This window comes from Passer domesticus, chromosome 8, assembly GCF_036417665.1.
Source record: "Passer domesticus isolate bPasDom1 chromosome 8, bPasDom1.hap1, whole genome shotgun sequence".
In the NCBI taxonomy this organism is placed as follows: domain Eukaryota; kingdom Metazoa; phylum Chordata; class Aves; order Passeriformes; family Passeridae; genus Passer; species Passer domesticus.
In genome coordinates, this window is record NC_087481.1 from 53273599 (window position 1) to 53298255 (window position 24657).

At 45.3% G+C, this 24657-nt stretch overlaps 1 protein-coding gene across 3 annotated transcripts; it reads right to left on the reverse strand.

Moving 5' to 3' along the window:
- Nucleotides 1-906: 906 nt before the first annotated feature.
- RGS10 (regulator of G protein signaling 10) lies at nt 907-22338 on the reverse strand. Of its 3 annotated transcripts, XM_064431460.1 has the most exons (6): nt 22206-22323; nt 21248-21449; nt 16756-16874; nt 15217-15303; nt 8080-8223; nt 907-4213 (listed from the first exon to the last, which is right to left on the reverse strand). In XM_064431460.1, the coding sequence occupies exons 2-6, from the start codon at nt 21264-21266 to the stop codon at nt 4067-4069; spliced, it is 516 nt and encodes a 171-aa protein (XP_064287530.1). In that variant the 5' UTR covers nt 21267-21449; nt 22206-22323; the 3' UTR covers nt 907-4066. The 3 variants fall into 3 exon arrangements, with proteins under 3 accessions (XP_064287530.1, XP_064287529.1, XP_064287528.1); XM_064431459.1 differs by lacking the exon at nt 21248-21449 and having other exon boundaries at nt 22206-22338; XM_064431458.1 differs by lacking the exons at nt 21248-21449; nt 22206-22323 and adding an exon at nt 21830-22016.
- Between the last annotated feature and the right edge of the window lie 2319 nt (nt 22339-24657).

Sequence of the window (24657 nt, forward strand, 5' to 3'; positions counted from 1 at the left end):
ACTCCGGGCTGCCAGGGATTTGCACACGATCGGTGAGGATAGAGGAGCCCTGATGAGAAGCATCTTTCCCTTAATTGCAGCCAAACGGGAGCGATGGGGATTGCGGCTGCAGCTGCTGAGCACTCGCGTGGCAGCACAGCAAAGGCTCGGAGATCCTCGGGATAAGGGATGGGATAAAGGATGCCCCAGAGCTCGCTTTGAACTGTGGCTTTGCCAAAAGCCCTGGGACATGAGCTGTGCTGGATGCAAACAAGAGGAACTGCCTCTGGCATGGGGAAATGATCACTGTCATGTAAACAGGGCTTTGGGTTTGTCAGGGGTGACATTTGGCAAAAAAAATGCATGACTTTGGAGGACTTGCTGCCCTGTTTTGGGATGAAAAGATTTATAAACAATTTATAAAAGGGAGTTTATACCACTTTTCAGCTTTGGACCAGTCACAGAACTATACAGGACCTCTCTGCATCACCAACCTAATGAGTTTTTTGATGCAGATGCAAACCACTTAAAACATCTGAATTGCCAGTAAAAATCCAAGCACATTCAAAACCATTATCTAGACAGGAACATGAAAATCTTTTTCTCTCCCTCCCTCTGATTTTTCAAACTCTCCTCCTCCACACCAGTAGGCTGGTCAGTGCAATGAAAGAAATGCAGCAGGAACAATAGAAATGGGAGATGGAGCAGGTACAAGAAGCATCTTCCCCTGTCCGAGTGACTTACTGCAATTTGTCCAGAGCCCAGGCAGAAGGGAGCCCCACTGTGCCATTCCTTCTTCCAAGAAATAAACCCCACACACTAGGGCAGACTGTAAACTGTGAGAGCTGAAAATGGGATCATTATGGGACATGAGGCCATCTCGACCCAAACTCTGTTCAGAACATAAAACACCTGTCAGCACACAGATTTGGTGTATTTGTAGAGTATTTTTATTTTTTAGCTGAGAAACACAAAATAGGGCAGAGTTTAAGGCATGCAATCAGGCACGAAACTTCTCTTGCTTGTTTTGTGTGCTCATACCTTCAGTGTAAGTTCTATGAAAGGGAGTAGATCCTATCCTTAATCTCTACATGAAGCAGCTCTGAGCACCCACTTACAGCCTGAGGTTGGATGCAATGTTACAGTTCCTGGAATGAGGGATTTACTTGAGGGAAAGAGTCCTTTTTCTGGCTGTGTGATTAGTTCTGTGCCACGTGGAGCAAGTGTCACCTATTTTCAGGAGCAAGTTTGTAGTAATATCAACTTTCCCCACATATACACAAATTGCAATTACAGACATCTGCTTGCATGGGTTTAATTTGATTGCCCTTTTACTGAAAAATACATATAATCTAATGAATAGGAAAAACATCTTTGCTTTCTGCACATTGCAAGTCTACTTGTTGGTGTTGTAGAGAAATCAAACAAACCCAGGCACCACAACGAGAATGGTGCAATCAGCTTTTCACCTCTGAGGTAAAAGAGCAACTCAAAGATGAAGAGTTTTGTGGGTTAAGGTACATTAGGTTAGAAACATAATAGGTATTGAAATAAACATCACAGGATTAGAGATGCTGCTAAAAGATCCATTTCCATTTCAGCAACTTTCATCCTGTGGCAGTGTAAAGCACCTTTGTGTCTACTCATGTGGGGCATTTGCTCTGGGCAAGCAAAGGCAGTACCTGAAAGGAACATATTGCCAAGGAAAGGGTTCTTCATAAGCAGCTACAAAGTAATTTTCTCTCTCCAACACCCCACCTTTGTTCATAAGGCTCCTGGTTTGTTTTTTTTCTATTATTACCATTTTAAAACATGATAGTCAAAGACTCTCCTCCGTTGCTCATGCATTTTTAAAATCAATATGATTAAAAATGAATCTACTGTGCATCCATGTGATGAATGTGGTAAGAGCTCATTCTGCATCTTTCCCATCAATGTCCCCATGCTGAATTTTTCAGTATCACTAAGATTAATGCAGCAAACACTGGGAAAATACAAATCCCAAGTCCTAAACTGGTTAAGCTGCCCACTCCCAAGGGCTTCAATGCTATCAGAAGTTCTGTCCTCTGCTGTGGCAGGCATTAAGAGTTTTGTTTTTACAGTGGATTCTCAAAAGAGGTAATCCTGAGATTACAAATAGTTGGCAAGTCCAGAACTGGATGGTCCCTAGGCCCCAGCAGAGAGGAAAAAAAATAAAAAAAGATTCATGCACATGTTTAGTTCATTCTTATTCAGTAAAACATTGAAATACAGCTTAAGCATGAGGTCAAATACCACTGAAAGTGCCTGAAGTAGTAGGACTTCACCATTAAATCTTTCAAGAGCATAAAGAGAACATCAACTCAGTGCACAAGAATTACACCTTACAACATGCATATTGTGGAGGCACTGACCTCTTCTTTCTTTGATTTCCTAAAAATAATGAACAGGGCATGGAGCTCCAGGGGAAGAATCAGAACTTCCATCCCCACTTTTAACTAGGGAAAAGCCCATAGAAACAATTTTCTTTACACAATACCTGCAAGAGTGGCTCAGAGTTAAAAGAAATAACCATGTCTACCAAGTTTGCATTCTCAAAAATGACAAACTAGACTTAGATTTTTAAACGTTGATTGTGACAGCAATGCATGAAACATATCTGGCTTTTCTGACAAAAAAAAAAAAGAAGTACAAAATGTTCAAAAGCTAACTGTGCATTTAGATTAGCCAGCACATAAACAAAAGTTCAAGACAAGCAGTGCAAAAAATGGAAGAGTAAATAATGAGAGAGTGGGAAACAGCCAGACTACAGCTGTGAAGCTCGTAAATAGAGCAAGTACCTAATACACTTTCCCAGCTTAAATTGCAATTTAGTAACACTGCAGTGAATTAATAAAAGAATACATGAACACATGAAAAACTCCATGCCAAAATGTGCTTTGCAGTGCTGACATTCCCAGGACAACACAGAATGCTCATTGGGAATGGCTTTCTCCACCAGCCTTTGATTGCACAGGGCAGAAATTAATTCCCCTTGCTCTCAAGCTTGATGTCAGAGTGGCTGAACCCCAAACCCAACTCCCTGTTCCTCTGCAGCTCTCCAAAATCACAATTAGGAAACACAAAGATTTGAGTTGGGCAAACAAAACTCTGCAGGGTGATTTTAGCAGGAAAAAAAAAGAGTAAAACAAAACCAGATTTGGTTTGTTGGTCCTTTTCCAAAGCTGTTGCTGCACAGGGCAGGATTGGTCAGGAGACCTGGGAGAGACCAGATGCTTCCTGATAGCAGCATCTGATGTCACACTGGTATGAGGGACAAAGCCCAGCTTTGCTGGGATCAGTGTGCCCTGAGAGGGATATTTATTTATTTGCTGTCACATTTCCCAATGGCAGTCAGGAGTTCCTCACTGATTCTTTCTTTTAGAGCCTTTGCTCCCAAGGGAATAGAGGTTATCCCATCCTCTGAGGAAGGTGATTGTCTACTGCAAAAAAAGGGGAAATTTAGGAGATACAAATATAAAAATCATTACTAGGGAAATGTTTTGATTCAGCAATAAAGGCAAAGCAAAACAGACATCACTCTGAAAGAACAAAGTCACACAGGAAAGGATTGGATTCTACTGAGCTTAACCCTAAAAGATGCTGTCCCTTTATGATTAAATTTGCTATGAATGACTCACCCACAAACTAATGTGAAATGCTCTCCTCAACTGCTTCTCCCAGCAGTTCAGGATGTAAAAGCTAGTCCCAAATAAAAATTACAAGGCAAAAATAAAAACCCAACCATACTATCTCCCCTTTCTCATCACCAAGATGCCTCACAAAGGAAAATAAAAGAACTGAAAGCATTTTAACTTGTGAAGTATGAAAGGCAATTCATGCTATGGAGGAATACCTCAGCCTTCTAGCTGGGAAACAGTCCTTCCACGGGTGCTTGGTTAATAGCTATCATGCAAAAACAATTAGTCATTCAAGCAATTAAGAAGGTAAGTATCTCCTAAAAAGGTTCTGAGCTTTCCAAGCCCTAAATGCAACTGCTATAAACCTAGACTGTTCCTGAGTGTAATTTCCTTATTGTATGGCCTCTCCTGAAGGGATCCATTGTGTCTCATGTGTTGTAAATTCTTGATGCTCTTTTAGCTGCAGTCTGAGCCTCGGGTGAGCTCTCCTCTTGCTCCTCACTCTTCTGATGGTTTAGGAAGATGTCTGACTTCAGGAAGCGGCTGTAGCTGTCATATTTCATGAGGTTGAATATCTGGGAAGAGGGGGGGAAGAACACAAAGCAAATGAGCTCAGCAAAATGAGATTTTAAATGGGAAGGATGCTTTAATTCCAACGTACTTTTGTTCTGTCTGTACTAGAGCATTACATTTCAAAAATACACTTCCAGCTCTCCAAGGGGCAGCACGTAGCAAACAACACTGGTTCCATGGTCACTGGCAGTAACATCCACAGTAGTTTAAAAATCAAATTACACTCTTCACAATGCACACCTGATACTGAAGGTGAGAGGATGCCTGGGTCAGGGAGGAGGTGATCAGATCCTCCTGGCAGGGTGTCTGGAAGGCATTCAGAAGGACAAAGCAGAGCTCTGGAGAAAGAGAGGTACCTTCTGTGCACCTTCCTGGCTGCAGTGACCTCTGAATGCTGCAGAGTAACTATGCAGAGCACTGGATAACTAAGGAAAGCCTCTGAGTAATTTACACAAATACTGGTTTAGTCAATAGTCCTTAAACCTACACCAATCTTCCCACCCTTGTCAGACAAAATGCCAAGACTGGTCTCAGGCCAGATGAGAAATGTTGCAGGAACCTGCCACAAAGAGCTGACCTGGTACAGATGTGTTTTGCCAGTTAAAATGTGGGTTTAAATTGCTGGTGGATTAAATTTGTGTAATTACACTTTTCACCAGGCCAGGAGCTTCTCACAGCCAGCATGGAAACAAAGTCAACCCCAAGTACAGCTTTAACCTCCCAGGGCTTGAGCTCAGGCTCATCCCTCAGCATAACTGCTGCTCCTCTATTTATTCCCACTGCAGACAAAAAAACCTTACTCTCCTGGAGTTTTCTGAAAACAAAAGGGTTGGGAGAGGAGCCTGGAATCTGTTCAGGTGTCAAGGTCAGGACTATATTTTGCTTGGTGTTGAAACAGAGGGGAAGGGAAAAAAGTGAACTTCAAAACTGTAATTGAGGCAAAACCAAAGCCAGCCTCACCCTCAGTCTATTATTTCACTGGTGGAGCCTCTCTGAGTCATGTTTCAGGACAGATTTTATTTATTTTTTTAATACTCAGAATAACTGAATTTCCAAGACAAATTCCTGGATTCTCACCTGCAGATGTGGCTACTCCATGGTGGATAACTCATCTTTACCTTTACAGTCCTCACTTCTAACTGATAGTACAATCAGGTAACACAACTCTTTGCTAGGGGGGGAAAAAAAAAAAAACAATCTCAAACTGCTTTTTCATTCCATATCCTCAAGGAACCCAGACAGATACAGGCAAACACCTAAGATTTGACTGGTTTTGTCTGTGCATTGGCTGAAATGTCTCTCTTACAAGTAAATTAAATGGTGGATTTTACTAACCAGTGTTTGTTTACATATTTAAGAATTTAAGTTATTGTCTAAAACTGTGGAAATATTATTCTTTAAGATACATATTGGAATATGAAAAAAAAATCTCAAAACACCCACTCTGTGTAGAGCCTGATCTTTAGGGTCTGAACTCTTCCTGACTCAAGCAAAGCTGAATTATACCTCCTGGCACTGGGTAACTAGAATATAATTAAATTTATCCAACCAGCTGAAGGGGGAAAAAAAAGTAAGGAAGACATTTCCTGTTAAAACATCATGCCTGTGTTAAGAACTCAGACCCTTCTTGCTCCCGGTATCACTTAAAGCATCTCCCAGAGAGAAAGAGCATTGGAGATCAAGATCTTCTGCAGTCTGGCCAGCCAAATACACAGAGCAGAGTTCATAATCATGTGACAAAGCAGAACCCTCATTTTCCCTTCCCTCACTGCCTTTTACCCCACAAGGATTCTGGAGCACATGGATTTCTGTGAACCACTCTCACGCCACTTTATTCAGCACAAACAAATGGCCTGGGGCAGTCAGGGCCACCCCATGAGCAGCACAGCTCACAGTGTCCCCAGTTAAATCAGGGCCACCCTGCCATGAGCAGCAGGCACAGCCCAGTGTCCCCAGTTAAATCAGGGCCACCCTGCCATGAGCAGCAGGCACAGCCCAGTGTCCCCAGTTAAATCAGGGGCTCTGCCATGAGCAGCAGGCACAGCCCAGTGTCCCCAGTTAAATCAGGGGCTCTGCCATGAGCAGCAGGCACAGCCCAGTGTCCCCAGTTAAATCAGGGCCACCCCATGAGCAGCAGGCACAGCCCAGTGTCCCCAGTTAAATCAGGGGCTCTGCCATGAGCAGCAGGCACAGCCCAGTGTCCCCAGTTAAATCAGAGGCTCTGCCATGAGCAGCAGGCACAGCCCAGTGTCCCCAGTTAAATCAGGGGCTCTGCCATGAGCAGCAGGCACAGCCCAGTGTCCCCAGTTAAATCAGGGCCACCCTGCCATGAGCAGCAGGCACAGCCCAGTGTCCCCAGTTAAATCAGGGCCACCCCATGAGCAGCAGGCACAGCCCAGTGTCCCCAGTTAAATCAGGGGCTCTGCCATGAGCAGCAGACACAGCTCACAGTGTCCCCAGTTAAATCAGGGGCTCTCTGGAGAACTGCAGCCCTTGTTAGCAGCACTGCTGTACTCCAGACTGTGGCCTTCCAGCTCTGCCTTTTTCTCCTCCAGACCCACAGTGCCAGCAGTGCTTAACACTGCTCTTCAGAGAACAAATTACACCACTCTCCATAACTTTATAAGGATTGAAAACTGGAGAAGACCATAACTCTTCTGAGCCATTATCTAACAGCAATAAACAGTAGCTTCAAGCACTGGAAACTTGCAATGACCCATAAATGCTCTGCATTTGTTTTTAAAAGCTCACAGATTTTCTTCCCACACTAGAGGGATTCCTCCACCACTAGTCCAGTATGTTTCCAGCTCAGGTATTACTGATCTTGGCTCTCCATGTGCATGTCATTTACAAAAAACAAATATTTTAACTTCAGTATTCTCTCCAGCCTCACTCCTACAGTCACTCACCCTGAACTGCAGTGCTTAGATCTACCAGAACAGTTCCTTCTCTTTCCCCAAGTCAGAACTTTTCCCATTAAAAACTCTGTTTCTTCACATGGAAATTGGATTTCAGGTATTTCCACTGCTAACGTCTTGGAATCTGCCTGAAAAACAGCAGAGCCTTTGCTCCTCAGACCCCTCCAAGTGCCCCAGCCAGTGCCCAGCCATTGTATTCAACACCTGATTGAAATGGGCTGAAAACACTTTAAATCACTGAGCTGTTTCTCCACAAAAGGAAAGAGCCAAATGGAAAATACAGGTAGTCCTGAGGATGGTACAGGAATTAAAAATAGTACTGCAAGTGCTGGAAAGCTGCAGATAAGAATGACTCACTTCATAACTTATGCTTTGAAATCAGCTGAATATCAAGAAAATTTACCACCTAAAGACATGCCTGCAAAATCTCTAATTTCTACCAGACCTCCCAAGTTCTTTAGGGAAAGGCAAAGCAGAAACCAACTCCTCTAAATCTTGCACGTTGCAGAAGAGGAGGGTTTCCAGAAAATCGTGCTATATTCATAACAAGATCAATACCAAAGCAATGTAAAATGAAGAAATTTGAGCTCTCAAGGAAACCAGGGGCAACTACAGAAACAAACATCAGCAATGACTCAGAACAAGTGAATACACAGGAAAACAAAGGCACTGAGTTAGTCAGGGCGATTCTCAAGCTACCCACACAGGAACCCTGGAGAAAACTCCAGCCAGTTTTCCAGGAAAGTCCTGAGCTGCAATTAGAATTATTGTATTGAGTCTCTTAATTAACTGGGGACAAGAACCTGGAATATCTCAGAGCAGTTGCATTAATACCCCCAACATGGACAGCCCTGCTCTGTGCTTACCTGTTCAATCATGGCTAGAAAGCAGAGTTCATTAAAACCAGAAAAAAATGAATGAAACTCTGTTATTGAAATAAATAACTTTACCTGGTCCTGGAGCTTCTGAAACATGAGAGGGTGAGGTGTCTCCAGGATGGTCTCACTCAAACGGGACTGCCCTTCAACATTGACTTGGGAGGAAGCTTTACTGGACAGGAAAGTCATATAAATCTCTTTAGCTTTCTCCTGCATCTGCAAAAGGACATTCATTTAAAGAATTATTTCCTGTGGGAATGTTCTCTGCATCAGGTTTATCTCACTTGTGTATGTTCATTTGTAGTGGAAGAGGAACACCCCTGCAGGCCAAAAGCTACACTGGTATCAGTGAAAGCTGCCAGAATTCAGCAGGCTGGGATGCTTCAGCAGCCAGTGTAAAACTGCTCAGCATCATCAACTACACCTTGTCTTTGCTTTTGAAACATGTTTTTCCTAACAGATCATCAGTATGGGCAAGAAACCCAGAGGAAGAAAAACTGGGAACTTACTACAAAGGAAAATTAAGTGAAAAAAACACCAACAGCTTGGCTAATTGGCAAAGAGAAGATTCTCAATAGCTTCTGAGAGTTGATAAATAAGGGCTGACCTGCACAAAGGTGTTTGTTGGTATTTGCCCTATTTCAGAGCCCTTCCCTTGTCAAACCAGTAACAGCAATAACATCTTGACCCCACCAGCATCTTCAAGCTTCAAAGCAGTGAGTGGCCACAACCCCCTGAAGTTCAAGGAAAGGCTCCTTAACAGATGGTTGGATAAGAGGAAGCCTGAGAGGAGAACCAAGCCAGGCAGGAGCCAAGGCCCCTGCTGCAATGTGAATCCTGCATGCTGAGAGCCAGCCAGCAGCAGCTGCTCGGGGCCATCCCGAGCCCTGGGCACTCACCAGGGTCCCCAGGGAACCTCTAATGAGCATCCACAGCTCCCACCAGCTCAAGGGTTCTGCCTTTGATGGGAATGGGGCCTGGAGAAGGAAGCATTTAAATCCTGCCCATGAAGGAGTCTCAGAATTGCTTCCATGTTTTACAGCTGAGGTGCATTTACACTCGGGGGTAATTAGAAGGAAAGCTGCATGTGCTTGAGCATTCAGGAGGCCTAAAGAGTTGGGGCTCTCTCCTGCTGAAGGGGACACCCATGCTCTAGTATTCCTTTTTAAAACTCATTATTCATCTGGTGGGTAGAACATTACGTGTCAAGTGCATTAGGTCACAATGAACTGTTTTTAACAATTTCCAACTTGTTTCACAGCTCAGGGAGGACTGGGTCAGCCACTTCTGTTCTAAATGACCAATTAATCCAAGGGATCAAAGCTACAAGTGGCAAAGTTAATGTCCTAATGAGGGCACAGTAAAGGGGCCTTCAGCTGTTACTGCATCAGCAATTGTATTCCCTGTCCCACCCAAACAACTTTTGAACCTGCTGTCCAATTTCAACCTTACTTGAGAGAGGGGCTAAGGACTGAGAAAAAAAATTACCCTCCTGCTGGGTCAATGGAAGATCAGCAGGAGAAAAGAAAGGGAGAGGAAAAGCAGCACAAGCACCGAGGGAAAAGCTGCAGACAGAAATTCTCTGCTCTGCTTGCACTGCCAGGCTGCTCTTTGCTGCTGGCTAACCAAGGCACATGCAGCTCCTCACCAGCTGCTTGCCCAAGGATCCAGGAGCAAGCTGGGCACTACAGAGAAAGAGCAGAGGGAGGCTTGAGAGGGAACACAAAACTAGAAGTACTCGTGAGGAAGTTTAAAGAGCATGGAGAGGAACAGGACTGTGTGGGAGGCTGGTGAAACAGGGAGGCTCTTTGGATTTTGTGAGGAAGAATAACAAAGAAAGGAAGTGAAATAGCTGTGGTAGGGAGAGGAGGCCATTGCAGAGACACAGAGGACCTGGCTTTATAACAGTGGGGAAATTTGGAAATGCACAGCTGAACGTTACAGGTTCTGCTGCAAATAGAACTGCTCTGCCACGTCTGTGCTTCAGCAGCTGATTAACTACAGCTTATAATTTGCTTTAAAAAGAAAGAACAGTTAAAGCTGCCAGTGTGCTCATACACCCCCCAAATGTCACTCAGGCAGAGCCAGGTTCAGGTGGAGGAGGCAGAGATTGTCCCTGTTCACTCGGTGACATTCTCTGCTCTGCATCAGCCTGAAACTAAAGCCTCAGCTCAGGGGACCCAGCTCTGGAGCTGAAACAGCCCTGAAACTGGGGTCTTGTTCACAGGTGGTTTTTAAAGGATTTCTGGCAGGCCCCAGCTCCATCTGTGTGCTCTCCCCAGTGTCCCTGCCAGGCTCCCATTTGGAGTACAAAGTTCTGTCCACAGTAACCCCCCTCACTATTTCCAGTGGATCCAATATTCTTCCCCACTTCCTTTCCTAAGGTCAAGCTCAGCTCCCAGGCATGTGTGGCTCCCAGACGAGGTGAATGGGAGCCCCAGATGCTCTCCAGACCAGGCTCCAGCACTCAGCAGCTGTGCAGCATTACCCAGCCCTTGCTGCACTCCACATGGGAAGCAACAGAAGAAACTCCTGAATGTGCAGGACTTTGTTCTGGAATCATTCACTACAAAACTTCAACATGGATATTTTAGTGGCTTTTAGCAATAGCTGAAAATATTCCCTGTTGTTGGAAGCATTTATGACAATCTGTAATTTATTTTTGAAACTCGGCTGCAAGAGGAGAAACATTTAAACCCTGGGAAGCAGCATGACTGACATGTTGTTTATTTCATTAACAGTCGCAAAATGCAACAACATATGACTGACTCCAACGAAATATTTAAAGTTAAATTTTATTTCCTTATCCCCAGCACGCCCATTTCAGTAATTAAATACATGCCCTAACACAAGGGCCACATGGGTGGCAGCAGAACTCACTGCTAACGAGTGGGCTTGACCCCATTGCTTTCTCAGTCTTCACCAAACATTAAATCTGTATTTTAACTTCGGTTTTAAAGGAATACCCATTTTTTGTTGTGGTTGTTTTTTTTGTTTTGGTTTGGTTTTTTTTTTTTTTGTTTTGTTTTGTTTTTTGGTTGGTTGGGTTTTTTTGGTTTGGTTTGGTTTTTGGGGTATTTTTTGTTGTTGGTTTTTTTTAGCTACAGAGATGTGTCTTGAGCTGAGGGGGAACTTTGTACCTTTCTGCTGAAGATGAGCTGAACCCATCTGGGTTTTTAGGTGGCTGAACCATCTAAAGCTTGCCTAGACCAGCAATGCACTCTGCCTCTCTCTGCAGCTGCCAAAGATCTCCCCTGCTCCCTGAACCATCCACTCTGATGGATGTACAAACCCAAACACTGCCCCAGGCTGGCAGAGAAAGGATCACAAGAAATATCCCTGGCACAAGGGATGCTTAACCCACTGCTCATGTGGTGACCTTCAGGCAAGATTAGACCGACCAAGCAGAACCCCAGGCCACTGTTCTCACTTCAAGTAATGAAAAGTTTATCTCATCCTTTAAAAATAAGGGGGGAATCCCATTCACAGAGTCATGGAATGGTTTGCTTTTGAAATTACTTTAAAGTAATTTTGAAATAAAGTAAGTTTGAAACTACTTTTTGAAATTATTTACTCAACTACTTCCAAGGCCCTGCAGGGACAGGGAACATCTCCAGCCAGATCAGATTGCTCAGAGCCCCAGCCAGCCTGGCACTGGACGCTTCCAAGGATGGGGCATTGATCACCTCTCTGGGAAACCAGTTCCAGTGTATCACCATCCTCACAGTAAAGAATTTCCTCCTTGTACCTAATCTAAACTTGCCCTGTGTCAGTTTGAAGCCATTCCCCTGTCCTGTCACTCCATTCCTGTGTCCAAAGTCCCTCCCCAGCTCTCCTCAAGCCCCTTCAGGCACTCGAAAGTCTCCCTGGAGCCTTCTCTTCCCAGGCTGAACACCCCCAGCTCTCCCAGCCTGGCTCCAGAGCAGAGCTACTTCAGCCCTTGGAGCATCTCCGTGGCCTCCCCTGGACTCCCTCCAGCCTGGGCTGAACTGATTTCAGCTCCATCTCACCAAGAGCCTCAGTGCCTGTGAGCTAATCTGTGTGGGAAACCAGTTTTAAGGAGAAGTGAGCTACAAAACAAGTAAAAAGCTGTTTTTAGAATGCTGTGTGCACAATAGAGAATGCAAAGGGACTTCTGCAAGAGTCACTTTCAGAAGAAAAATCCACACTTCATGCTACCATAAACACTGGAAAGATTTCTATTTTTAGTGCTTTTCGTAGCTTTGTAAATTATCTAAACAAAGCCACCCATAAGCAGTAGCTACAAAAATTTACTGTAAGTCTGTGTCATTCTAAAGCACATTTATCCAGGTAATTATAATAATTTGGGCAACCCCAGACTCCAGGCTGACCATACTATGGAATGAGTGGTACTGGATAATTAACCTAAATGAAACCTAGTCAAATCTCTGTCCATTCACTTGGCAATTCATTGAAGGATTCACCAAGCTCCTATCTCTGTACATCACTCTAACATTTTCTCTACTGGCATCCCAAATTAGCAATCCTAAATCAGCTAGAAATATGGAAATTATTTAGCAAGGGAAAATATGATTATGATCCCACTGAAAGCGTGGGACTTTACAGAAAAGTCGACTGACTGGTTGTTCTCTCCTCAAGACTTTCTGTATTCCTGGACCTTAATGAGGGAGGGAAGCAGCTGAATACACAAAACTGGAATTACTAAATGTTACAGAGTTCACAGACAGATTGAACATTTCTTCTTCTTGCAAAAAAATGGTATTGTTGTATTTTTATGGATTTATCAATACCCAAAAAATACTCACAGCTAAACCCAGCAAAATTGTTTTGAGGGGAATTTTTTTTTCAGTGCAAAACACAGGATATTTACAGAAAGTAGACTCCCCTACCCAAATACATTGTTTAGAAAGACAGGGAAATTTTTTGTTGTTGAAAATCTGCTGGGAAACTGTTTAAGCTGACAATATGTGACTGACCTTAAGAGAGGAATCTGCACTCTGGACACAGCCCTCTTACACTGCACTTCATAACTCCTCTCCTAGCCCAGCTCTCCATCTGATTGCTATTCCTGGGCATTTCTGATATTTTTCCAAGCTCTAACCCCACAGCTCACTCCTGGAGAAGCTGCAGCCCAGGGTGGGACAGGAGCACTCTGTGCTGGGCTCAGAGCTGGCTGCATGGCCAGGACAGAGAGGGGTGGTGAGGGTGCTGCATCCAGCAGCATGGAACCAGGGCTGTCCCTCAGGGCTCTGTGCTGGGCCAGCTCTGTTCAGTGTCTTTATTGATGACATGGATGAGGGGATTGAGTCTTTCATTAGCAAACTCCATAAATAAAATAAATAAATTTAATGAGTAATTACAGATGACACTGAGCTGGGAGCTGTGTCCATCTGTTGAAGGTAGGAGGGCTCTGCAGGGAGACCTGGAAGGGTTGGATGGATGGGCAGAGTCCAACAGGATGAAGTTTAACAAGTCCAAGTGTCCAGTCCTGCATTTTGGCCACAATAACCCCTGCAGTGCTCTGGACTGGGGTCAGAGTGGCTGGACAGTGCCCAGGAAGAAAGGGACCTGGGGACACTGGTGACAGCAGCTGGACACGAGCCAGCAGTGAGCCCTGGGGGCCAAGAATCCCAATGGCTCCTGGCCTGTGTCAGGAATGGTACCAGCAGGAGCAGGGAGGTCACTCTGCCCTGTCCCTGCCCTGCTGGGGTCACACCTGGAGTGCTGTGCCCAGCTCTGTCCCTCAGCTTGGGAAGGACCTTGGGACACTGAGCACATCCAGAGGGGACAGCGAGGCTGGAGAGGGGCTGGGAACACAAACCCTGAGAGGAGCCCTGAGGGAGCTGGGGGTGCTCCCCTGGAGAAAAGGAGACTCAGGGGTGCCCTCAGCACTGTGCACAGCTCCTGAAAGGTGCCTGTGCTCAGCTGGGGCTGGGCTCTGTCTGCAGCAGCACTGACACAACCAGAGCACACAGCCTCAAGGGAAATGCAGGCTGGATATCAGGAAAAAGTTTTTCACAGAAAGGGTGATAAAGTGCTGGAATGGCTGCCTGGGGAGGTGGTGCAGTCCCCATCCCTGGGTGTGTTTAACAAAGCCTGGATGTGGCACTGGGGGCCAGGGTTGAGTTGAGGTGTTGGGGCTGGGTTGGACTCGATGATCTTGAAAGTCTCTTCCAAACCAGTGATTCCGTGATTCACTTGGAAGAGCTTTAAGGGCATTTTTCCACTCTCACCTCTTCATAGTGCCAAATGTGCCCTTTGGCAACAAGAGCTGCATTCAGGTAAAAAGCATAAAAGTGGGATTTCAAAAAAAAAAAATAGAGCTTTAGGAGTCTGACTCTCAATGACAGAGATACTGACTCGGAGTTTTGATACTACTTCATTTCATACTCACAGAATGAGCTCTTAAAGAGCAGATAAATTTGAAATTTCTCAAGAAAACAACAAAACAAACAAAAAAAAACAGACACAAAAAACATTTTGAGAAACAAGCAAACAAAACATGGTACATATTTTAGGCCTGACTCTGTGGGCTTCCAAGGCAAAATGTGACAGTGGATCCTGTGTTCCTGGTGGATCTAAATGTAAGCCAAGGTACAAGCAGTGGGAAAAAAAAAACTTACTAAAGGTGCCTGGTTGAAAAAATTTCCAATAAAATATTTCCTACTGGAAATGTAGAGCTGTCATCAAAATGAGAAGACTCTGCAGGTATACATCAATTTGGATAAATATTTAAATAAAAAAGTTTAAACAGGGCCCTTATGTTTTGTAACTTTGTAATTTGATAAGGGAAAATGTTTCATTTTGGTGCTGTAAAATATTTTTGTTTGGGCCATTCGTTATTTTTATGTTCCACTAAGATAGCACAGTGGTGTAAATTTCCATCTAATAGCTGCCATGCTCTAAAAAAGTTCTGAATGAAATATCTTTATATTTGCAAACAAGATGATGCAACGTCACTGAATTAATAAAACTTTTGCTACTCCCTAGAAACTACAAAAAGTTCAGTTTTCAAAACATGGGAAACTTGACAATTTCAGCACTTTGTTTTGATTTGAAATACAACCAGCTTTGTTTCTAAACAATCCCAGCAGGATGATTTTAGTGCAATTTCTTCAAATAAATTTATTTGCATTCACGCAAAGCACATTATGCAACAGAGATGTTTTAGCTCCAGCTCTGCTAAGTAAACTTTGTTGACAAGTAGAATTTATTTAGGAAACATACCTGCTTTTTTCCCTGTGTTTTCTTAAATTCTTCACATGCTAACCAGAACAAAACGTTTTCTTCACTAAATTCTTTCTTTAAAAACTCCTAGAAAAGAGAAAAAACAAACACACAAAGGTTAGGATCCAATTTCTCAGCTGTTTTTCCCTCTTCCCACTACAGCTGATAGAGCTAGAAGCTGCCTACAATTAATTTCAGCATGGGTTTAGCCAGCCCAGAGTCACAGAACCCCTGCACTGGAGCATCTGCAGGACTGACACGGAACACTCGGATATTCTGCTTTTTTTAAAGCACATTCCAGGAGGAGGATGGGCTCCATCTAATCTCAGGCCATATCAGTAACTAACAGGAACAGCTTCTCCAGCCTCCCTTAAATAACTCCAGCACTTTTACAGCCACTGCTCAAAGGGAAATCCAAAAGATATGAATTCATTCCCAGGTGAGTAAAATGAGCCATTTAAATGAGAGTCACAAATCACCTGGGATTCTCACGCAGCACATTTCTGACTTTTGTAATTGACTTTTGTCATTTTCTGACTTGAGTAAAATCTCTGCAAATGAAAGTGTTTCCAAACGGGATCATCAGTGCCAATAAATTCACTCAAACAAACTGAAGCAGAAGATGTAGCTGTGCTCTCTATGCTGTTTAAACACAGCACATTCCTCCAAAAGTGAGGCATGCTTTCAAAGGGGAAAAATGTACATTAAATTTATTTATGAAATATAATGACTGAAACTTTTACAGCTCTGAGATCATCAGTTTTTTCTTTCAAGTGTTAGAAAATACAGACCAAGTAATGTCAGGAATTAAACAGCACCAAGATTGCTTTTTTTTTTTTTTTTTGCTTTTTTTTTAGAAAAGCATTTAAAATCAGCATTTTGTTATTCTTGTCTACCTCATTTTTCGAACCAGTCTGGCAGGAAACCATTTTATCCCAGTGCACTTTATCAGTACAGCATGGCAAAAGCACTTTGAAGTAGGCAGCTCCTATTCTTACATCGAACATGGCAAGAAGGCCTTGAAACACCAACTCACCACCCTCACCTAATTAAACTTCAAGCCATTTTGAGCTGCACCAGCCCACACTTTGTAGTAAACTGAAAGGGAATATTTTCAGTAGAGCTGCTAAACACAGAGCAAGAGCCCCAGAGTCATCAGATTGCTCCTGGTAACTCGTGGCTTAAGGACAACGTGGGAGAAGTGAGAGCCCAGGACCTCAGTGATGAGGGGTCAGTGGCCCAGGGACTGCAGTTTATCCAACAGGAACTCGTGAATCCTTGCAAGAGAGGGTAGATCCCATTAGGAAGGTGCAGCCAAAAGTCTTGCCCGTGCCTTTTGAGCACAGGCTGGGCAAAAGGTGCTACCCCAGAAGCTCTGCCATGGCACGGCCCCAGCTCTGCTCAGGGCACATATCCAGAGGGATGTGTGCCTCTGCTCACAGTGCTGGCACAGCTGCACCCTTCTGCCTTAAACCCTGCTCATTCTGCCTTAAACCCTGAGTTTTGCTTTATGTGGATATCCATGTTTAATATATCGACCCTAAACCGTTTCACTCCTTCGGGGTCTTCCAGGAGGTTCTCCAGTGACGTGGCCCATTTCGAGGTTCCTTTCAAGGCTTGGTGGCTGCTGCTGGGGTGGCCCTCACCATCATTTATCTCTGGAAAAAAGATAAAATGAACAAAACAGCATCTTCTTTAGAAAAAGACAAGTATCAGCCATGTGGATGTCTCCCCCATTTTCCCCTGCACCCCTGATTTCAGCTGCTCTCTTTAAAGGAAACAACATAAAACTGAAAATGAACACACACACACACATACAGACACTTGAATTCTGCTTTGCCTGTAAGGAGGCAAAAATTCCTTACAGCCACATAATTCATGAGCAGGTAAGGAGGCACTGTCACTGCTTTAGAGGGGTTCAAGCACCTCCTGCCTGGGGAACACCATGACCACACCAAGGTCCACATTTTGCTCTGGCACTGTCAACAATGTTGGCTTCTCTAAAGGAACTTCTGGCCAGTCACACACGTGAAATTTATTTTTAAGAAGAGAATCATCACTGGAAGCTGGATGCTCAGTAAAAGCTGAGAGAGAAAGAAAAATAATGGTTTGTTTAGCAGGAGAATCAGTCCAGGACATTAATCCAGCCCAATGGGAGGAAAGACAGAGCAGAAGAGCATCACTCCACTGAGTCAGCTTGGTTTTGGGCAAGAGGGTGATTTTACTGTTTCCAAGCCCTGAAATTCTCCCTTTATAAGGTGTACTGGACTGTCCACATCTGATCTGCCAGCCAGCCTTCTCACAGGCAGGAAAGATGGAATACAATCCCTGTTTTCTCTATCCCAGGAACAAGTGCATTTCATTTGAGGCTGGTGATGGCAAAAAAACCCTTCAAAAAACCCATTACTTGGAAAAACTCCAGGAATGCTGTTGCTTATCTGAAAAACTCTAACACAGACTTAAAGTGCTCAGCCTCCTCTCCTCTCACACACAAAATGCCCTGGGAACCCAGGAGCGAAGTCAGAAGGATAAGAGCTGCACTTCAGGTCACTGTGCACTGGAGAGATGCACAAAACTCTTACTGCAACCAGTAGAGCTTCTATTTATAACTCCTGCATTTCTCCCTACCAACTTACTGGAAATCTGGATCTGGTTCTGCTTAAGCTCTGCTTTTAAAAACCCTTCTTTCACCATGAAACTAATCCTCACTAAGTATCTGAAAAAACTCTCGATGCAGAAACACGCACACATATATATATTTATTTATTTATATATATTTATATACAAATACACACTAGCAGATGCCCTTTCCAGCTGGTGACTGGAACTAAAGCTGAGGTTAAAGCCCTGCAGAATACTGGCATGACAGCACAGGCTCCTGAGCTTTGGATGGTAGGGACCTGTGGAGTCTGTTTGTTTTACCAACTGCTCCAAACGAATGAACATCTCTCCTGCCTTGATTGGGAGGGGATTTTGTTCTAGAAACTCTGCTAGCTCAAAGGGCAGGAGCCAGAGCCCAAGGATTGTCTCCAAACCACAGCTGCAGCCTTCACATGTGACAGGAGCACAGCGAGCTAAGACTCTCAGTTTGCCCCCCTTCGTGCAAAAGGATGTGGTTCTTGATCAGCACTTGAAAAATTTCTTTTAGAAACCTGACTCAAAATATTTGGGCATCTAATCTCAGTAAAATCTGTGAGATTTGAGTGGGAATGGCCAAGTGTATTGCAGCAGAGCACCAAAGCCTGTGAGGAGCTGGGGTGTGCTGTTGTGCTCACCTTGCAGAGGGGTGGCAGCTCTGGGTGTGCAGCTGCTGTGGCTGCAGAGCCCCAGGCCATTCCCCACCCAGCACGGCTTAGCACACAACAGAAGGGGGCAACATTTATTTCCAGTGTTTCATTTCCAGCCAAATCTGAAGTGGACATTAATGATCACTTTGAAAAGCAGGTGTTTCAATGAGCCAGTGCAGACACAAGCCCTTGAAAACCTAAAAAAAAATTGTGGTGAGCAAAGGCCAAAATAATTCCTCCCAGAAACCCAGGACACATCAATCTGCTTCTCTTCTGCTGCTTTGAATGATCTCCCATTTTACTACTGGCCATTCTCTAGCCTCCCTAATCATAATTTTCCCCATCTTCCTCTCACTTCCAGCCCACCCAGCACAGCCCAACTCTACCCTTCCATTCATATTCTGCCCCCTCTCCTCCTTGTGAGCCTCCAAACCCTGCCCCTCTCTAGTCCCCTTTTCCCTGCATTCTCCTCCTATAATCTTAACTTCAAAACCAAAATCTGGGTTTGAAGGGAGGACCTACATGAGTGTCCTAGTGCCCATTCTGCTGAGCCTAGTACAGAACACTGTCACTCAGTTTATTTCCTCACTTAACCAGCTCCCCACAACCCAAAAAATACTGTGGTACAGAGACAAGGGTTGTCTGTCCATTGCAACCCTTGCCTCATTTATTCCATTTATCCCTTGCCTCACTGATGTCCCCAGAGCAGAGGCTGAGGGATGTCCCAGGTGCCACCAGAGGTACAATCCCAGCCTACAGCTCCCAGCAGTGCCCACCCAAGGCTGGGGACACCAAGCTGACCCCATTAATCCCCATGTCCAGTGTTCCTCTGCAACCACCATAAAACATCAACATTCCCCTTCAGCACAAACATAAATGGGCTGCAAATGACTGTAGGAAACACCCTGAAATTTTATGAGGCTATTAAAACTGCTGGGTATTTTTATTATATCCCATTAAATATGCCATCACCAGCATTTATTCTAATACAAAAGTGACCTGACATCCCCTCAGTCAGGATCATAACTTCCCGCTCCACATGCTGGTTTCATGCAGCAGATTTAATATGTAATTTTCAGAATTTTTTTAAAGACAGGAAAGAGGTTTTCCCCACAAATGACTCCAGAAGCTGATCCCCAAATCTATCTCTATTACTAAATCACCTTAAAAATGACACTTTCACTGAAGTGCAAATTAATGAGTCTGAAACAATTCATTTGAGGAGGAAATACAGCAGTGTAGTTACATAAATGATCCTTCTGACACCTATTTATCTCTGATATTCATAAAAAGACAACTTTCTCCTGTTAAAATCATCTGCTGGCAAAGTTAAGTAATATAGCCTCGAAAACAACAAGCTTGATCCCGTTGATTATCAAAAACCCAAATGTGCATACATTTGTATGATGATTTAAATGAGGAAGGCAGACATTTGCTGTTACTAAAAACTGGGAGATAACTCTGTGCATCACAAAGGGCATTACAAAATGGCAGTTCTCCCACCAATATTTCTGTCAAAGTAACACACAGAATACACATCAGATGACAAATAAGCCAACTACATTTCTTCCATTACAGTGCATTTATTACATTATCACATGCTAATTAAATTTCGGAGCAGAGCCTGCTGTCTTTTACATGGGTTAGCAAGCAAAAGGCAGAGAAATACTGCAAGGCACGCACAGCAGAGCACAGTTGTAAGAGTTTCTGCTGAAGCAAACTTTCCACTGAGTTGGAAATGTGCTTCAGAGACACAGCGGCTCTCACGGCGCGCGGGGAGCAGCCAGCTGCTCCTACCAACGCAGCAAGTGATTAAGTGCTTCTTTTAACAGCACCATTCTTCTGCCAGCAAGCAGGCAGTTGCATTAGCTGGAGCATTATTTTGGAGGGAAAGCTGCCTTCCCATCACACAATGGCACTGCAGCAGCAGGCTGCAGATAAAGGCTCTTTGTGCGCGGCGCAACGGTGAGGGCAGCACTCATAACGCCGCAATTATCAGCTAAAGGGTGCTATCAAAAAATGCCAAATGTTTGCATCCTCCAAACGGGAACTCGGGTTGAAATCCCAGGAGGTATCAATACCATCAATACATACAACTTTGCAGAACTCACAGTCCTGGCTCTTGTTTCTGACAAGCACGAAAAGAAAAAACCTGCGGGAACCCATCAGAGGGAGTGGTTCAGACAGGGCTAATTGAGTTAGCCATGCTGCTCACTGCCTTCCAAACACTGCACACCACAGCCCTTTCCCAAGCTGCTGCCACTCTCCAGCTGTTGATAGCGTGGCCTTTGTGGCACCATATCGAGCAGCACAGACTCACACCCTGCACAGAATCCTGCTGAACACATCCCTTCCCGCTGCCCGTTCTGCCCATCTCCTTCCCTCACACACCTTCTGACACCCCCTGACAAACTGCAGCCACACAAACACTCACAATGACAAAAGCACCATGCAAGCAGCACATTCCTCACTCCGTATTTAAGTATGGATGCACAACAGGAAAAGCCGCTTCCATCTCTTTTTGAAGAACTTCTGACCAGTCCTCCCCTCATCCACCTGGATCATAAATCTGCAAGCTGTGAGTCTTTATTATTACTTTAAAAGCACTCTGAGTACCTTGTCTTGTCCTACAGTCACCAGAATGCCTACCCAGCAACAATCACCAGCCTGGAAATAATAAATCCAAGGTATGAAGCAGTGGGAAACTTCATTAGCAAGCAACTGAAAAGGGAAAATTCCCTTACTTTCCATGTATCCAAGCATCAGCAGATGAATCCTCGCACAACCGTTTTTTCCTAGTAGCAGCTGAGTCTTAGACCTTTTTGCTAGAGCAGAGCTGTCCTTCGCATGCGTGGGGTGCTCAGAGCACGAGCTTCAACATCCTCTTTTGACTGCCTCTAGCAACAGATGGCTACTGGATTCCACTTTTAACTATAAGGAAGGAAACTAAAGGGACGTTCCTCTTTTGTAGCATCTCTGGAAGTGTTCACCAGACATACAGCCTTTAAAATACCCCCTCCCCGCCTCCCCCCCACCCCCAAAAAAAAACCCCAGAAAACCCAAACAACTCTAGACAAAGATCTCGTTTGGCTTTTCTTAGAAAGATTGCAACTTCTTCCTGCACACTATAAAACACTGTTATTTTCTAGGATTTGGAGATTGCAACCCCAAGTGTCCCAGCAGTGACAGACATCAGGCATCACCCCTCGGAACCGACAGAGCAGCATCAGGATACAGAACACAGCCGCGTTACAGCGCCTGTCTACAGCGGGATCCGCGATGCCCTACATCATTACAGCTCGGAAATCCCCATTCCAGCTCCAGACCTCCGAAGGCAAACTCCTCAAAGTCAGCTTGGAGTGGGAACAACCGCGCTCCGATGCCCCGGGCCCGGTAGGAGCGGCAGTTCCGATGAGGCAGGGCTGAGGCACAAGCCCGAGCGGAGCCCGGTTCCCCTTCCGCGCTCCGCGGGAAGCGCCGCCGCGCCCGGGCGCGCATCCCCCGCGGCCCCGCGGCCCCGCTGCGGAGCGGAGGAGCCGCCGAGCAGCCCCGGCCCCGGCCCCGAGCGCCGGCGGGGCCCGGGGACCGCCGTGAGCCCCGCGCTTCGCCCGGCGGGGCCGCGGGCAGCGCAGCCCGGCCCGGCGCTCCCCGGGCGGCAGCGGCCGCGGGCTCGCCCGGGGGTCGCCGCCCCGTCCCCGTTACCTGAGGGCGGCCGCTTCCTGCTGAGCCGGCTCACGGCCCGGTTGAACATCCCGGGCGCCGCTCGGCCCCGCTGCCGAGCCGAGGGCGGCCGCGCTGCCCCGCCCCGCCCCGCCCCGCCCCGCCGGGAGCAGCGCCAGCCCCGCACCTGCCGGCCCCGCCAGCCCGGCACCGGGACCTCCCGTGCGACGTGGCGCGGCCGCGGCTTCGCCCCCTCGCAGCCTTCCCCTCCTCGGGCCCGCGCCCACAGCCCTGATATCCCCGCACCCTGCTCATCCATCCCTCCGCTAACTCCGCCCGGCTCAAGCTTCCTGCTCCTCAGCCAAAAGTGCTCCTGCCATCCTGCTCGGGGACACGGGATAGCAGTGTCCCCATGCCACCCGGCATTAGCCACCAGCCACCCTCCTGTCCTTGCTGTAGCCACCTTGGAGCAGGTGCAAGAAGCAAAAACACCTCCCCATGGTGAAAAATGTGTATTTTATGATTGGCTTTTCGCAAGTATTGGAATAAATATTGTATTATGTTAGAAAGTTATGCTATATTAATTTTCTTAAGTAGTGTATTAAATATAGTTTTAGGTTATAACATAATGTTAAAATAGAAACTATGCTATGCAAGATATTTGTTTAAGAAAGGACTCGCACCAGATAGAAACAACAGGACACCTAAATCTTTCTTTTCACATCAAGACGGGCACCTTCATGACATTGTGTCCTGCCTTACCAGAATAGACATGCCAAACTTTTTTGTGTTGGAGGGACTCCTCTGCTCGTCCAACACTTCAAAGGACAATTATTTCTGAAGAGAAAAGCGCAATTACAATTTTAACAAACGTACTTTCACTTTCAGAAACAATGTTTTTACCAACATATTTGTTCAAAAATCCGGCATGTGAGAAGTTTGTGTAATTCTGACAAAGCTGCGAGCCATCAGACAATTACTTCAGCAAAACAGTAGTGGGAGGCAATGGGAGTGCTTAAATCCCACTGGAAATATCACCAATACACAAAAAAATCACAGAAACCACTGCTAGCAGACAAGTCAACAGTTGTTTTATTTCCACCTCTGCCAAATCCCATCCTGAACACAAAGTAACACATTGCTAAGAAGCTCCGTTCACAGAGGGAACTTGGATGGGCTCCCCATCTCACTGAAAATTATGGATATTTTCCACTTATATGAACAAGGCCAAGATCTCATTCCTGGGAACTGGTGACACCAGAAGACTGAACACAAGAATCAATTGCATCTGTGCTTCCAAAATAAACAACAGCACAATACCTTCCAGCTGAAGGGATTTGGCCTGCACCCCCTGGACCTCTGCCTTCAGCACCGGGGCCAAAAGCTGTGTTAGCTGGTAGAGATTTCTTGGCTTTTGGGGTGGATTAAAAAAGTATGAAAGTTTGCTGCTCTGCTGAGGGAACTGCTCAGCAGCTGCACGTGGTGTTTCCAGGCAGATGTGTGAGACAGGCACATGTGGGACACAACTGGAAATTCCGTGCAAGCATCAGAGGAGCAGGGTGTGACACCGCGGCAGCAGCAGGGCCCGGCTGGCACAGCTGGGAGAGGTAAAGCACGTGGAGAGGCACATGAGAAAGGAGCAGGGTGGGGGAAGTCAGCTTGGACATGCACTTCCCAAAGCTTTTTTTAGTTGTATCCACCAGTGCCAGGTATTCCAAGCAGAACATTTACACCGAAGCAGTACAGACATCACCAGATTTTATTTTTCTTTCAGAATCAGGTCACAAAGCCCAAAGTTTCTATTTTAAGTCTTAGGAACTCATACTCCTAGGACAACTACATCATCTTTGAGCCAGTGTACTGACAAGAAGTTACCAAATTAGCTTTAAGACTTAACATCAAGGATTTGGGGCTGAGGGAGTACATAAGAACGGTGAGAATGTTTGGAGGTCAGATTGTGATCGTGGTGCCTGTGCTGCAAGAGAGCCCAGCTCCTTGTCCAGTCATATAACGGGACACCTGAGCTACAGCTCTGCCACAAATTGACCTCCAGAATCCAAGGTTCCTTTCCCCACCTTGATACAAATGTTTCCAAGATCTGTTTCTGCCCCTTTTCCTTGAAAATACCGTTGTAGAGGCAGAATTCCATCCAGGAGGGCACACCGGCGCCTGCCCTCTCAGTGCCGTGTTCCCAACGCTGCTCTGTGTGTTCTGCTCTCTTGTTCAAGAGCCAGTGCTTCATCAGACAAAATGACTTCAGGAAATTTTCCTTCCAGGTGAATTCAGCGGAGATTTTCAGGCATGGTTCATTTGCTGGTGTTTTTTTGCACCTTTTTCCACAAATAAGCTGCAATGCCCATATATAGCAAATCATGATTTAATTCAAACCGTGCCAGTGTCCATATGCCACATCTCTACATTTCTACATTGAGTTTTAGACCTTGCATCACTTTTTTACCAGCTTTCCCTTAATTTCACAAGGCAAAATTTTCCT